Genomic DNA, 16,371 nt, shown 5'->3' on the forward strand with positions numbered 1-16,371 from the left:
AAATTGCTCCCGAATGACAGGCGGGGTGATTCAATTCAGGGGACGTAGCCTGGATAAATTTTTCTTTATGGTTGCAAAAACAACACGCGACAGTCGGGCTCGTACCTCGACGTCCTGAGTCCGATTCCTTCAACTCGACAGAGGCATTAACTAGTTGGCTATCATGACCTTGAAATCTACTCTCTTACAATCAGTTTTGTTTGAACAATAAACTTTGTTTCGGAGTAAGAGCAATTGACATCACTCAAAAATCAAGAAGAAGTGCGTAAAAAAGTCACTTGTCAAGTCAAAGATTATTCTAGAAGAAAAACGCAAAACGGTCAAGCAAAAAATTTGCATAAAAACAAAATGACACACACGTTTACAATAATTGCTTCTCATTCGAGAGCAACTAACAGGGGCAGTTAGAAAAATATGATAACAAAACTAAAAATATATTTTCATCTCATAACTTTTACTAAATTGAACATTGTTACAGCTGCCAATTTTTGCGCTGCGATGTACCATTCACTCATCTAGTCATTGTCTCAATCTGTGCCTTCAACTTGCGCTCGTATCGCCCATTATCCGTGGAAAATACCAAAATTTCAGTGGGCAGCCAACCAACACTCAGCTTCTCATTCAGCACCACGCATTTAGCCCAATTGCCCAATCTGGCGGAGACGGTTCGAACGTTGTTATTGAGGTACACAGTTAACTCGTCTGGCTCCTTGGCATCGTACGAGGTGTTCGTCTTGTACCAGTTACCCTTAGGCAGAGGGTCCCCAACAGGGGTAGGCATTAGATTTGAAGTGCCGCCCAAGGCATCAGCCCACCTTTCCCTTTCGTGGTCCACATTGAATTGCAGTAGAAATGATATCGGTTTTCCCACATCCCTGCCAAAACATTAAAAGATGCTGCCACGAGTGCTTTTGCCTACAATGCGGATCACATTTTGTATAAAAGCATGTGACAAACGTTAATATTTGCACCACTCTTCAATAAGCTTTCAGCTTTTTTTCAGCCCAATTCACCGCATTATTTTGCTATGGATTTAGAGTTGAAATTTAAGAGGCATCACATAACTTTCACCTAATTTCAACACTAATATTACACGTAAGTAGACAATTACAACACTGACATGTAAGTACACCGACAGCAACTATACGCTCAATTAGACTACTAGCCTCAACAAGAGCGTACGACCCGAACAGTGCTGCAGCAAAGTTTTGCACCCTATTGATGTCCCCACCAAAACGTAGTTTACCTCTAATTAGGGTTGGCAGTGTACCCAGGTCGAGTTGGAGAACTTTCAGTCTTTTCTTTATGGACCAAGGAGCCGTATTAATGCTTTGAATCGGCTCAAATTTGAATAGACAATCGACTCAGTTATCTTTGTCGCAGTGAAAAAAGTACTGTAATGAATTGAATGTCTAAATTATCCCGAATGTCTGCACACAATCGGGTTTTCAATTTTGAAGTTGTACCTGAGTTTCTCACAGATGTTGGTATCTTCAGCGACCATCTTTGCTTCACATGAGAACTCGGCCGAGAGGTGTACACACTTGAGCCAGAAACTCCTGGGTTGGTTGCCATACATACTAGAGTACCTCTCCTTTAGGAACTCCACACTTCTGTTCACACTAATGTCTGTGGCCACCTGACGCACCAGGAATCGGCCAGACCTCTCCACGATATTGGTCATGAGCATGTACTCATTAAACAGAAAACAGTACGCTTTGCTGCTTCTCAACCCTAAAAGCCATAGAAAAATAATTACCAAGAACGACAACAGCATTCGGCCATTTTCATTAATCAAAAAGACGTCTTAGACTGGCCCGTAACGGCTGTCTCGTTAGCTCTCCATTAAAAATTTAGAATAAGAATACCTTGAAAAATATCTTAACTTACTGGAAAATTCATTATATCGAACTTGCCTTAACTTCATTGAAAATAAATTCAAAGCTATAAAAAGAAAAAATTCAAGTAAAAATTTAAGTATAAATGAAAGCTACCTTAAATGTAAAAGCAAAATTTAAGGTACCTCTAAATCAAATGCGCTCTTAATAAAGAAAGACCAAAAATATTAAACGAGCAAAAATCAGGCAACAGAACTGATCAGAAATTGAACAGAAATCTACTAAAATTGCACTTAAACAATGGTCTGATATCTAAAAGACAGGGAATTAATGATGAGTAAGAATTAGGGGAGCAAAATCAACCAGGCTGAAAAAGCGAAGGCAGATTTGATATACCTAGAGTAAAAAGTGGGAAGAAAGATCAGTCAGGCTGAAGGACAACAAGGAGACAGCAGACGAAAATCAGGCACTACAGACAAAAGACATCTAAAAGCTGGAGCAAAAATTGACTTACTGTACCATATAGAGAGAAGAAATCGTGCGATTAGGTAATTAATACAATACAAAGGTATCACCACAAACATAATTAACACAACCAACAAAAAAAAATTAGCTGCAGCCAATTAAAATTCGTTTTCATTAGATCTGTCATCATAAAGCAAGCGAGACAAGACGAACAGTAAAATCAAACAACAACAACAAACATTAATTTCATCCAATACTTTGTCCAATAAAAAAAAATAAAAAAAAATAGTCAAAATAGCGTCAGAAAAAACTGAAACTAAACACAATGACTTCTACTTCACTAGAAAAAAACTACCAGTCCACAATAAGGCTTGATAACAATTAGGCAAAGAAAATTAAAACAGCAGAGTTAATAAAAATCGCTTTTTTTAAAAAAAAAACACTATTTCAAAGTAACGAAAACCATTAGATATCAACTGAAAATATTTAACAGATTTATGATTACCATACTTATATACAGGGGAATTAAGTCCTGTCATTATATAACTTTTTATGATACGTCGATAATGCAGTAGGTGACCTCTCATTAATGGGGCTAGGTAACAAGCAGACAAAAAGGGCAAAAATAAGTATTACTTTTGTATTCCAAAAAAGATATATTCAAAGTCATGGAAGCCATTAGCTAAAAAAATTAAATTGGTTTGTTTCTTTGTTCAAAATTAGCCCCTGAGAACTGTAATTATTCAGAATATGTCTTACGTCTACAAAAAGAACGTCAAATATGACAATTTCAAAAAATCGTTACGAATTTTTTAAAAACCTTAGATTTTGTGACACAAATCCCATTGACACCTTCCCATGACAACGATTTTGTCATATTTGGCCTGTAATTAACGAGAACGAGACTAGGTAACAAACAGTCAATAAAGGAACAAAATTGAGAAGTTAAAAATTGTTTTTTTTTATTTTGGAAAAAAAATTGTTTTCAAAGTCATGAAAACCATCAGCTATCTACTAAAATCAGAACGTCATCTCATCTAATCCTAGACCAAAATCCAATGAGACCTGTTATTATCCAGGAAATATCATAAGACTAAAAAGACAAAATAAAATACGACAGTTGAAGACAAAAGTAAAACATTCAAATAGTTCTTCGAGAAAGTGGTGTTGAGGCCGTTGAAACCATAATTTATACCTTTAAAGACTTTGATATGTTCAATTGTGCTCTCGATATTTGAATTGTCAACAATATGATACTGTGACAAATCGAAGAAGAAACCGTGAAAAATGGGCAAATGCCTAAAAATAAAAGAAAATTGTGAAAGCTAGTTGTATCAAAGCAAGAGAGCCATAACCTTACGAGTAAAAGCGCAGCTAAGATTTATTTTCAATTTAGCAGAAAGAACAAGCAATCTTTCCAATTTTACACTGAGCTACAAGTTGACCAAAATAGGAAAACAATAGTGGCAAAGTTCAATAAGCCATTGTTTATTTCAATCAAAGATTTTTTAAAAGTCAAAACGACCAAAAATTTTTCAGTAAAAAAATGGATACATTAATTTGGAGCTGCTCGGGAAGCCAATTGAACCTATCACCAGTGAGCTTTCATTTGATTTGTTCTGTTCTTGAATTAATATAAAAGATCGAATTTATAAAAAAAGACCGACCGATTACAAACGAATTATTTTTGGACTGCAACGGCAAAATATTTGACCAAAACAAGCCTTGCTAAGCTGTTCGTCCTTTAAGGACACTTAGTTTTCTCTTATGGCGTAGATATAGATAACGTGTTCGTTAATCGAAATCAAATTAATTTTGGTTTTGATAATCATCGAGTAAAGTCAACAATAAAACGGCAAAATATTAATAACAGAGCACTCTAAAGGAAATGGAAGTATGACTAGCCCCCACTGGAGTTTACAAAAATTGCGTTAAAGGTTATAGGGTGTACTTCCGGCAAAATTAATCAAAGTGGACTAAAGAACCTTATTTCGTGCTATTTTTGATGAAAAAGGCTGAATTTTGAAATATTTAGCCCAAATTTTTGCCAAAAATATTAAATCGATAAAATCAACACAGGTTTTTGTCTTTGAACAGACAATTAACAACACATTTTCTAAAAATTTTAACAAATTTTTGCAAAATTGACGAAGTTTCAGGCAAAAAATCCGGCAATTGTGAATAAAAATAACGCAAATCGGTCTAATATTCACAACATTTTAAACATCGATAATTTGTTCTAGAAAAATAAATTCACAAAAAATCAATTTAATTCAATATTCTACGCTGGACGGGCATTTTAATGATACCATACACAACTCTCTATGATGAATATATCGATCGGCCAAAATTGACTGAACAAAAAACCATTTGAAAATATAGTTCCCCTCCCCTCAAGAGGGGTCGGAACAATAAATGGTTTAGAAAAAGTATGTCAGGGGGACTCTAGCCAGCTGACGGTCACTTATGATAAATCTTCTTAAACAGTTTTCTTGATAACATAAAACTGATAAACAATTGGCTCCACAAAAGAGCTGATAAAAGGATCTGGATCTCAAAGTATAGAAAACCATGAAAATTTGCGATTAAAAATTAGTGGAGTAAGGCAACGAAATTAAGAAACTCCGAGAAGACCAGGGTTCAGCCTCTCTGATAACTGAGGAGAAATAGAAAAGAAAAATTTAAGAAATAAGATGCAATCAAAGGAACTAGAAAGACAGCGGGAGAAAGAGAGAAATGAGATAGTTAAGTGAAAAAATGCACTAAAAAGCACTCACATTCCCGTAATCACAGTGAAAGTGAGAAAACAAGAAAACAGGAAGAGTTGAAAAAATCCAGGAAACCGAAACGCAAAAAAAACCGAAAAAAAATCTATTGAAATAAGCAAGTTTGGAACAGAAAAATTAGATTGACACAGGGCGAGATAGAGAGAGAACAGGAGTTACAGAGAAAAGACAAAAAAAGAACGAAAATAAAGATGAGAAAGCATATGTCCAAAGTTTGTAAGCAGAAAAATTAGGAAATTACAAAACCCAGTTTATACACAGGCTAGAAACAAGGAGGGCACAAAACCGAAAAATAGAAGACAGGCCAGGTAAAAGAAATAAGCTGATAAAGAAGAAAACAGAACATGAGAAATACGGAATTGAACAACCCAGAAAGCCCTAGTAAAAGGAAAAAGCGAGCTTAAAGGTCAGCTAAAGAAGAGCAGTAGAACGCAGAGAGAGAGAGAGAGAGAGAGAGAGAGAGAGAGAGAGAAGAGAGAGAAGAGAAAGAGAGAGAGAGAGAGAGAGAGAGAGAGAGAGAGAGATAACGAGAGAGAAAGAGAGAAAAAAGAGAGAGAGAAAGAGAGAAAAAAGAGAGAGAGAGAGAAAGAGAGAGAAAGTGAGAGAAAGAGAGAAAGAGAGAGAAAGAGAGAGAAAGAGAAAGAGAGAAAGAGAGAGAAAGAGAGAGAAAGAGATTAAGAGAGAGAATGAGAGAGAAAGAGAGAGAAAGAGAGAGAAAGAGAAAGAGAGAGAAAAAGAGAGAAAGAGAGAGAGGGGGGAGGGAAGGAGAGTGAGAGGGAGAGGGAGACAGAGAGAGAGAGAGAGAGAGAGAGAGAGAGAGAGAGAGAGAGGAGAGGAGGAGAGGGGAGAGAGAGAGAGAGATCCTGTAAATTATAGGCTTAATTTTTAGCGTTGATCCTACATAAATTATTGTTGATCTTGCATAGATTCAAGACTTAAATCTTAGCGCTGATCTTACTTAAATTTGTGTTTTGTCAGCATCCACTACAGTTTACGGATGATTTTTTCGCCAAATCAACGAAGCGTAAAAAGTTCAATCCACGCATCACCACGTAAGAGACCTGATATTACGGTGCGATTTATAAATACATTTATCAAGAAAACTACTGATTATGTTGTACAATCGTAGAAGAGGCAACAAGCATGCAAGAGGTCGGTGGGTCGCGTCTCACAGACAGAGGTCAAAGCGTCGAAGTTAAACAATTGCAACGCTTAGAAATGTTGAATTTATGTAAGATCTACGATAACAATCGCCAAAATTATTTCAGATGCATACAAACGCAATTATTATCTAATATAGGCGGTAACTAGTGTTGACAAATAAGACAATGCCCTGCAATTTTCTAGCACAATTGCTGGGATTGAACGCGTTGTTATGACTTTCACCTCAAAATTAAGTAAAGAAATTGCGGGTAATTTTGGAACTTGCCATCGCTTGTTACCGTTTATCTTACATAATTTTTGTCAGAATTTCGGGATGTAAAATAGAGGAACTAAATTATAAATTCAATTTTGTTAAATTTGAGCCAATGTCAACAACTGTACTAGCCTGCTATAGTTCCCTTTCCCGTGATGACAGTGAGTTCTCCCTCCTTCAACAGGAAGCAGTTCTTGGCAGTTTCCTGGTTCTGCATCAGCTTCATCTTCGGCTCAGACCCGGAATCCTTTTTGGCCCCACCCTTCGCCCCAGGTCCGGACGGAATATCGAGTCTCTGCTGTATCGAAATGACTTGTTCTATCTGGCGCATCTTTAAGTCGGCATTATTGCATTCGTGCGCCAGCTTCTTAGCAGCCGACAGGGCTTTTTCCGCGTCACTGTGCAGTATCTGGTTCTAAATTGAACACCTCAGACTGTCCGGAAATCCATAAAATTGAAGTCAAAAGCATTGAACCAGTTTAGAATGGTACAAATTTTAATTCTGCTATCGACGAAATATTGGCTTGTCACATTTTTCAAATAATGAGCTCTGGGCTTCAGGTTGAAATTTTGATACCACTGTCAAACGGTTAATTGCTGAAGTCGCCACCATTTTTTGGAGGGGGCCACTAATATGATTGATGTTTTTCTATTCAGCCAAATTTGGAGATGTTACTAATAAAAAAAATCGAGAGGATTGAATGGTATCCTCAAAAAGCAAGTCAATTGTAGATTATTAAAATTTGAGATTTCTCGGACTCCTCTGGATTTTTCGTAACTTTTTTCTGAAGTACTTTTGTACAACTTTTCCTATTTTTTTCTGATACATTGCCCCTATTCTATCCTCTCGGCGAACCAAGACACGTTTTTGTTAAGAACGATTTCGATTCTGCGATTTTCTATATATTTTTTTCCGATTTCGAGTTTCCATAACAAAAATTTAGCGTTAATATTGCAAACCTGTGCGATTGATTCTTGAACTGTTCTCACAAAGTAGGGGTGTGAAGTAACACTTGAAATGAAACATTTCTTACCTTTTTAAAATCTAACTTCTGCCCTCATGAAAATTTAAACGTTTTCCATTCATGCTTTATAGAAACAGTGAGAATATTACTTTGTTCCGACTCCCTATATTCTGAATTGGGATTATTTGTTCATTCAATTTTGGCCAATCGAATTTGACGTAGGACATGAGTGTGGTATCACAAAAAGTCTTTCATTTCTAAGATCTTAATGTAAACACATTTGAATTTTTTTTGAGGAGTTTTATCGGGGTTTAAATTATTGTGAGCATTTGATACTAGACGGGATTTTGTTCACCTTTGGAGACTATTTTGTTCAACTTAGGATCGGGGCTCCTAATCAGTTTTTTTAAACGACAAAGCGCCTTAATGTTCGAATCAGGTCCAATGAACCTATATTTTGTTTCCAGAGAATGGCTTATGGTTTTTAAGGTTTCGACACCATGTCTGTAGACTGTCATTGAAATATTAGGCTTCGCTTGCTTTTGATGATTTTTGGATTTCATATGACTTATCATCAGTAATTAGAAAAATAGTTGCCTTCCTAATGAGAAATATAATTAAATTTTTGGATATTTATCCTAGTTTCCGTTGTCTTTGTTCACTTTTTCAGATTTTTGGTGAAATTCTGAAGATGTTTGCTAAAATAATAAAATTCTACAACTGTTTTTATAGAATTAACTTTTAAAGAAAAAAGGGTATGCTGAGCTGATGGCATGCATTTTTTGGCGAAAATTTGTGGCAAAAATTTAACAATTTTTCATTAAAACTGGAACAAACTATTCGTCTTCGGCTCAGTTTTCCCGTACTAGGGGCCTAAAAATTCTGACGCATTATTTTTCAACTCAAATGAGAGCTTTTCTTAATTCCAGTTCTCAATAGGATTACAATTTTTCAGCTGTTCGCAAGCATAAATGGATACATATCCGAATTGCATCATTTATTTTTGGTTTAATTCTCCAAATTGGGCAAATTAGCTTTCTCATCGCACTGGTTCCTAGTTAGCAATTGGGCTGCCACTCAGGTCTTGCTTTTTTTTAGTTTTTTGGTTGAATTGTGTTTCGGGGCCTGCTATGATTTTCTTAAATTCCACTCACACTTCCGATTTCTTGAAGCCAGTGAGAATAAGTCAAACTGGAGTAGTAATTTTAGACACGCCACAGAAAACAAAAGAAAACCCTTGTTGTTTTTACTTGACTTTTAGGTATCAATAGCGTTTCAATAAGCCCTCAGTCAATCTAAACAAATTTTCAAATATGTTTTTTGGCTCTCACACTTGGTTCTGGTAAAACTCTGCAAAATAATGCATATACATCTTGTTCTTTTGTCCTCACATCATTATATCTTGATAATGTAAGAAGCCCATTATCATTCGAAAAAAACATTTGCAATTTTAATTTTGCAAAATTCCTAATTGGTAGCTAACTTTTAGTTCTTCACACTTAAATTTGATATAATTTTGAACACGAGTCTTTGTGTTGCCTTTTTCCTAATTTATCTTAGTTTTTAAAAAAACAGTTCCAAGAAACTTTTTGAAAAATTTTGTATAGCGGTTTTATATTCTTTAATGGTAGCTTTGGCTCCAATTCATTGTGAAAAACTAAATGATAAACAGAAAACATAAAGTTATTAAAAAATACTCAAAAAATTATACAAGTTTCAATTTTTTTCAGTTCCAAAGACTGATCTCATCAACTCAATATTGCACCAACATTCATTTTTAAGTAGTGTCAAAATGCAGTGGCTGTTATTGAAAAAACATCTCTTGTTTTCAAACATTTTTACTGTTATTTAATTCTTTTATTATTAACCACTTGACGCAAAACTTCCTTTCAGTTTGATGGAATAGAAAACGATGTTGGTTGGCCGTTACAATCAAACGCTAACGCTGAGAATCATGGAAAGATTTGTTGGCAGAGTCACCTGTATTGTTATAACAGGTGCCACTAACTTTGAAAAATTGTTGATATTTACGGAATGTCGTTGATCATTTTCGTTAAATTGTGTCTCATTGGTTCTCCACAAAACGTGCAAAGATAGGCTTGTTTAAGTTAGGTTTGTTTGTAGAATGGAAATCATTCAACAGTCAGATGGTTTTAATAGCATTTCTATCTACAGTTTTCAAAGATGGGATAGTCAGGCACGTACTCCGTTTTGATAACTTTTTCCATTTTTTTTTCAATTTTGTATGCAGGGTAATTTGTTTTATTGACTATCAAACGCTGTTTTCTGTAGTTGTCGCTCAAATTGTAAAATTGTTTTCTCTTTTGGTTGGAATTTTAAAACCTGTCTTTTCTCATAACCCAAAGAAAACGCAATTTTCTGCTAAAAAATTATATTTTTTGTTGTTTTGAAATTTAGTTTTGCTAATGAAAGTGCTACGAGAGGATTTTCAGTAAGACATTAACAACCCTAAAGAGTTCGCGCTTCTCCTATAAATAATTGGTGAACAATTCTCCTATAAATAATTGGTGAATTTATGCACTTGTCTTGCTCTCGTTTGTTGTACTTTTGGTTTCCTTTAGGTTTATCTGAATAATGCAAGGTTCCAATGAATTTTCAAAGAGACATTCAAACATATTTAATTGTATTAACCATAAGTTTTTTCCAAGGTTTTAATCACCATATAATCTTACATAATGTCATTTAATTTTTGTATGTTTCCCGTTATTGTAGTTTTGTTTATCGTCTTGTCATTTAGTCGTCCTAGCTGGTCTCATTGATGAGCCATAATTGAATCTTTTCTACAGCCTGTTTTCATGTTTAATGGTTTTGGCTACTTCTGCAATATTTTCTATACTTAAAATTTAGAAACTTAATTGTGTCATTTTTTCATTTACCAGTTTTGTCTTGTCAAATAGTCGTTTTCATGACACGTCAACGATGTTCTTTAATGATAAACACATGATTTATACCTCATTTTGAGCGGTTTAAAAAAATTGACACAATTTGTTTTCCAAACGCGTATGCGACTATAGAAATTAGTCAACCTTTGTTGTTTTTAGCGTTCTCTCTATTCTCTGTGAAGACATGCTTCTTTAGTTTTTTACTGGGCCTTAATCGTTCGCTTTGGCAGATAAGTTGCAGTCGTCTGAGTATAATCCATTTAGTATAATCAGCTTTTTTGACTATCAAATACTGTTCTCATATTCAAGCAGACGGCGAGGCTTTTAGTTTGTCAAATTAATTGGATCGCTTGTTGAACTGGCTTGCTATGTTCTTTTTTACTTTGTTGTTCTGATTTCGTGCTCGCAAAATTAAGTGTTTCCTTGTTAGGAAGGTTCCTTAACTACTCTACGTTTCAAAACCTTGCGCGCATCAAGCATGTAAGAAGCGTCATCGATTGCAAGTAGGAAGAAAAAAGATAAAGTCGATTTCTTTGGAAATTTTTTAGAACAATGCTATTGATAGCTCTTTGCATTGCACTGAGCACCAACCACGTTAATAATGAAGTTTTTGATTCAATGGAATTGGTTTGTCATTGGTCGTCTAAGTACTTCATTTTGAAAACAAAACAGATTTGTTGTTTTACAATTTGCTGAAAACACATCGTTTTCTCAAGATTCGTCAATCAGATAATATAGAACTCTATGGATTGAACTAACAAACCAATAGTAGCGACATGAAAAGGAACTGATGTTTTCTATAATTTCGAAAGGAATTCTTGATATTGACCGATACTCATCACACTGTACAGGTACAACACTATAGTCAAGCACTTTGACAATAGCAGGGCCACTGTGGAAGAGCGATTTAAAATTTAAAACAATTGTTTTAAATTCTAAAAAAATTTTAGACTCATTTTTTTTTGTTTTTGCAGCTTTTTGTTGACATAAATTTTGTATTAAAATCCAAAAAAAATAATATGCTGCAATCGGTGATTTTGGTGGCGAAGGAAAGACTATCGACAAATATCGGTTTTTCCGTTTCGTTTTAATATTATTCAGTTTTCTATCTTTGTCTAACTTTACAAGAGCTCAGATTTTGAAGCAAATTGAAACTACTTCGGCAAACTAACTTTTACCAGCAAACTTTAATTAATTTTTTTGAAATTGTGCCTACTGATGGCAAACTGTTTTAATTGTCTCTGAAAATAATTTGAATCGCAGGTAAATTACGATAAAGATAACAGTTTGAGTGGGCTGATGGGAACTTGCTGTGCGAGCAAACACTACTGTATTTCCATGCTATGGCTAAATATTAAATCTCTGCTTTGCAGTCAAAATGTTTTCGCTGTTTTCCGAGTTTTGGGAGATTCAAATTTTACAATTTTCTATAAATTCCTTTGGAGGCTTTTACCCTATTTTGATCATGCTTCAAATTAAATTTCATGATGATTCATTGTAACCTGAAAGATTTGTCAAAATTAGTAAGATTACATCAGCAGATTGTTTAACTTTCTTAACACAACTTGGGAACATTTTTTACCTGTTCTTTGATTTCAGGCGTCTTCCCATTCTCTGCGAGTCGGCCACTGTATGAAACAACTTTTTCAACCAGAAGGTGGAAGCGGGTTATCTTTTGGATAGGCGCACACAAATACGACTTGAGATCTTGATTCTGACACCTGGGATCGCAGCGCATAGAATCAATAGCCGTGACAAAATTTTTATTTAGAAGCAGTTTTTTAAGCGTCTTTTCCTGCTCAGCTCTTTTGGAAGCATACGCTCTATAAGGCACAGGAAAAAATTCCGTCAAAAACTCGGTCAGATCTGGCATGAAATTCTGCATGATGACATTTTCGCCCTGTTTGTGTTGTATCCTTGTGATAAATTTATCTGATAATTCATGCAGTTGACGCATATTAGAGAAGAGCTTGTGTAACTCGTATTTTGAACAGATTCCCCCGTTTTTGATGCTCTCTGACATTTTTTCCAGGTGGTTCAGGAAGACATCAATTGCGATGCCCAGGTGTTTGTAGTAGGAGTTCTCTGTCATGTATATCTCGTACATGGCCTCGTTTAGCTTCACTTCCGTCTCTGACAGTTTTTTCTCAAGGTTGCGCTCCTTTACCTAAACAAGCACATAAGGGTCTCAGCATTAACTTTCTGGTTAACATGTGATAACTACCCGCAAGTTTTTCCAAGACGATTTATCGTCTTGTAATATTTTTTTGTTCCAAAAACAGGACTTGCAAATCGACTATTCGACTCACAATTTCTTACAAGTCAACTATACAATTTGCAAGTTCTTAGAAATTCAGCAATCAACCTACAATTGAAACTGACAATTGAGCTTCAAAATGGTTGAAGGATTAAATGTTTTTGACATTAAATCAACATGCATGTTATGAAAACTATGCCAAAAAGTTTTTGAGCTGAATTGTCTATTAAGATTTATTGTCCTATACATATAGTGGAAAAATTAAATCAGTATAAATCTAATTATGCAAATTAAGACAATTTCAGAAGTGTTTAAAGTTCAAGTTTTGCAAAAGCTTGCATCATTGTTCCAACCCCATTTTGGGGGAGGGGTGCAATTTTATTCTCGGAAAACTTTTTTGCTACGACACGAGGCCAATTTCAATCTGTTGCGTAGAGAATTTTAACCGGTATCATTCAAATTCTCTTCCTTAATCTTTCGCATATTTAAAATTTGCAAATTTTTGCAAATTTTTTGCTAATAACATATTTTTTGTAAGTTGTTAAACATCAACTTATAATTTACAAACAAGTCTAAACTTCGCAACATTTATAAACCAATCTTTTTTACAAGTACTCTTTTTTAGGTAAGGTGAGTATTGAAGCAAACAAAAACTCTGAAATCACGTTGTTGATCTTTCTTCTGTATAAAAGATGTCTGTAAAACATTAAGTTAACCATTGATGAAAATTTTATAAACCAATCCATTATTTACAAAATTTGAAAGTATATTTTTATTTGCATGAAAAAGGTGGACTTTTCATTTGATTAAGTTGCTTATATTCTGTGTTTCAAATGTTTTGCGAGGGTGGGATGTTTTATTTTGGCGGTAGATGCAATTTGTATTGCTTCAGCTTGCGTATGTACTCAATATAGACGATTGTGTTAACTTAGAATATGATAACTTAATTTCAACTTCCCTGTGCTTCTAGAGTTTGACTTTGTTTTATGTATGAGTGCTGTTTTTTTTGTATTACTTAAATCTCGAGATTTAATGAGTAATGCTTATTTAAGTTCCAATTCTCTCAATTCAGTTTTATAATTAGAATTAGTTTAAAAGTAATAGGGGTAAAGGCTTCGAGTTTCCTAAAACGGAGGCATTCTGTTATATACATAATCCGAACAAAAATTTGAAATCAGATTTTCACTAGACTAGAATGATTTTTAGTTTACAAATAATTGCAATTTTTTTAGTTACAATTATTTGCCAATTCTATTTATAGTGTTACAAAAATTTGCATATTCTTTCTATCGTTTTACATACATTTGCAAATCAGTTTTTGCATTTACAAAAATTTGCAAATATTTTTTCAAGTTAAGAATTTTTTGCAAATTTAATCCAAATATTTGTCAAAAAATTTGCAAATTTTTGCAATTATTATGCATTAATAATAAATTATTTACAAAGTTAATCTATAAGTATTTCCAAATAATTAATTTGTTATGACTAGGGTTATGAAACTGAATCAATCCAGTCGAGTCGAATTTTAAAATTTTTCTGCTTTGAGAGAAAACAAGGACTGAATTCGTTTGATTGTTCGTTTTTTCACGACAATTTGATCCTGTACCAAATTCCAAATCAAAATCAATACCAGGCAAGTCTAAATGCAAGTCTTGAGCCATTTTCAAAACTTGGCAAGTCTTAATAAATGTTTTACAGGTCTGAGAAGTCTTGGACAAGACCTGTGTAACACTTGCAAGTTGATTGCCAAAACAAAACGAACTTTTCAAAACTTTTTTATTGAAAATTTCGGATTTCGAAAGTTTTCGTAACGTGCCACGTTTTCGAGGTTTTTTTCAACCATCTTCCCAGGGTCTTGAAAACTTATATAAAACTGGTACCAAACGATTCCAAACAGCACTGTAGGTCCTCGGGAGTCACAATGGGGCATTTCAGGTATTTGAGGTGAATGTGCGTGTGCTTGTTCGATTTTAGGAGCACGTGCATGTTATGGCATACTTTAGCGCCTGTGTGCAACGCAACGCAAAACAAAAGTAAATTTGTATATTCATGTAAGTGTATAAATGTGATATCATGAGTATGCACACGTGTGCGTATGTGTGCGCGTGTGCGTATGTGTGCGCTTACATGTGGGGATATGTAAGTTTTAGGAGTGATTGCCATATTGTAAAGGTGTATGCAGTTGTGTTTTTGGATGTCTGTTTGTGTGTGACAGCATACGTTTTTTGTTCGGTGTGTGTAAGTGAGAGCGACAGAGATAGAATAACATACACAAAAATTCATCATAAGATCTAGTTGGTGCAGTCAATCTCTTGACTTTCAATAGTTCGAAACTAAATTCTATCGTTGTGCACACAAATTTTTGATTAGGAAAAACCGAAGTACCGTTTTTGTCTTCACCGCCCTCCCTGTTTCTCAAAAAAATTGTTTGTGTCACTTCGTTTGAGTCCTAGTTTTTTAGTGCAAGTGTCGCAAAAAAGATTTTTTTTTAAAAACAAGTTGATTCTCAATTCCCGCTATTTTTGAGAAAACCTCTTTATTTTCCATTTTGAGGTCAAATTCATAACAGGTATGTAGATTGCAGAATTGACTGATCTCATCAAAAACCAGCTTTTTGTAGGTTACAAGGTTCGGAATTTTTGGTTTTGGAAATTTGAAAATGTAAAAATGTAAACAGCAATAATGGCTGTTACTGTTAAATTTCTTACATTTATTTATTTTCTATTAACTATTTTCAAATGATTGTTTTTTCTATGAACTGTTGTTGAATGAACTTCTCTAATTCCATTGTTGCGGTAAAAAATCAGTCCTAATTTTTTATTTTGTTAAATTTAAAGTCAAGCTTTTCAAAAGAAACTTTCTGGGCGTAAAGGATTCCTCTGTAAGTTTTTACTTTTATTCTGATATGTGGATAAGATACTATTTATAAATTTTTTCAGAAGTGAAGTTTGAAGTTTTTTGTGGTTGTCTCGTAGTTCTTGTGGTCTTGCTGGAGCTGTCCTGCATTGTTTTTAAATCAGTATAAATCCTTAATAACAACCACTGACATCTGGTCAAACCACTCCATCTGCTGACAAATTACGTTATGCTTACAACTTTGTTTTCTCGTTTAATTGCAGATTACGTAACTCATTACTTCTACTAGATTAAGCTCGAGAAAACGACAACTGTATGCAAACGAAAATTATTGTCAAAGAACTGAAATGTGACGATATGGGAAAAATTTGCGGCATAAAGTATTCCTTTCAGTTGAAAAGTTTTAAAAAAACATACAATCAGAAGATAAATTGGTTTTAGCATCACTTTTTGCCACAATAACTTATGCAAGCATTTGAATTGTTTGTAAGCGCCACATCCATTCATAAAAAAACATTAAAGGCTATTACTGTTCGATTACTTTTATTTATTCGTTTGCTATTGAAAATTATCCAGGGCTAAAAACCATCTTCCATAATTTTAATGTCACAGAAAGATAGTTCTTAGTTTGGAATTATTATCTTGTACAGTTTAAAACCAAGAAATCCTTAAAAGTTTTTCTTGTCGACATTGTTTCCTTCATTATTTTCTTTGTTTTCTGGTATATTTGCGTCATCTATGGTTGCGTTTTTCTTACTCAAGCTTGACACAAGACTGTTTGTTTACCTTCTCAGGTTCTAGATTTGAATATTCCAACAACCGATAGACGCTTGTTGCCTTCCATGAAATGAAACAACTAAAGAAATAAGATAAAGGACTCGACC

At 34.3% G+C, this 16,371-nt stretch overlaps 1 protein-coding gene across 4 annotated transcripts in view; it reads right to left on the reverse strand.

Moving 5' to 3' along the window:
• Positions 1–418: 418 nt before the first annotated feature.
• The window catches only part of LOC142358700 (uncharacterized), a 95,505-nt gene continuing 79,552 nt past the window's right edge, over positions 419–16,371 (reverse strand). For all 4 annotated transcript variants that reach the window (XM_075410222.1, XM_075410224.1, XM_075410226.1 and 1 more), the window contains exons 10-13: positions 11,957–12,541; positions 6,639–6,921; positions 1,467–1,734; positions 419–875 (exon numbers count right to left, since the gene is read on the reverse strand). In XM_075410222.1, coding sequence (XP_075266337.1) covers positions 512–875; positions 1,467–1,734; positions 6,639–6,921; positions 11,957–12,541 — 1,500 coding nt within the window. In that variant the 3' untranslated portion in view covers positions 419–511. The remainder of the gene's footprint in view (positions 876–1,466; positions 1,735–6,638; positions 6,922–11,956; positions 12,542–16,371) is intronic.

This window comes from Convolutriloba macropyga, chromosome 2 (genome assembly GCF_964194025.1).
Source record: "Convolutriloba macropyga chromosome 2, txConMacr16.3, whole genome shotgun sequence".
In the NCBI taxonomy this organism is placed as follows: Eukaryota; Metazoa; Xenacoelomorpha; order Acoela; family Convolutidae; genus Convolutriloba; species Convolutriloba macropyga.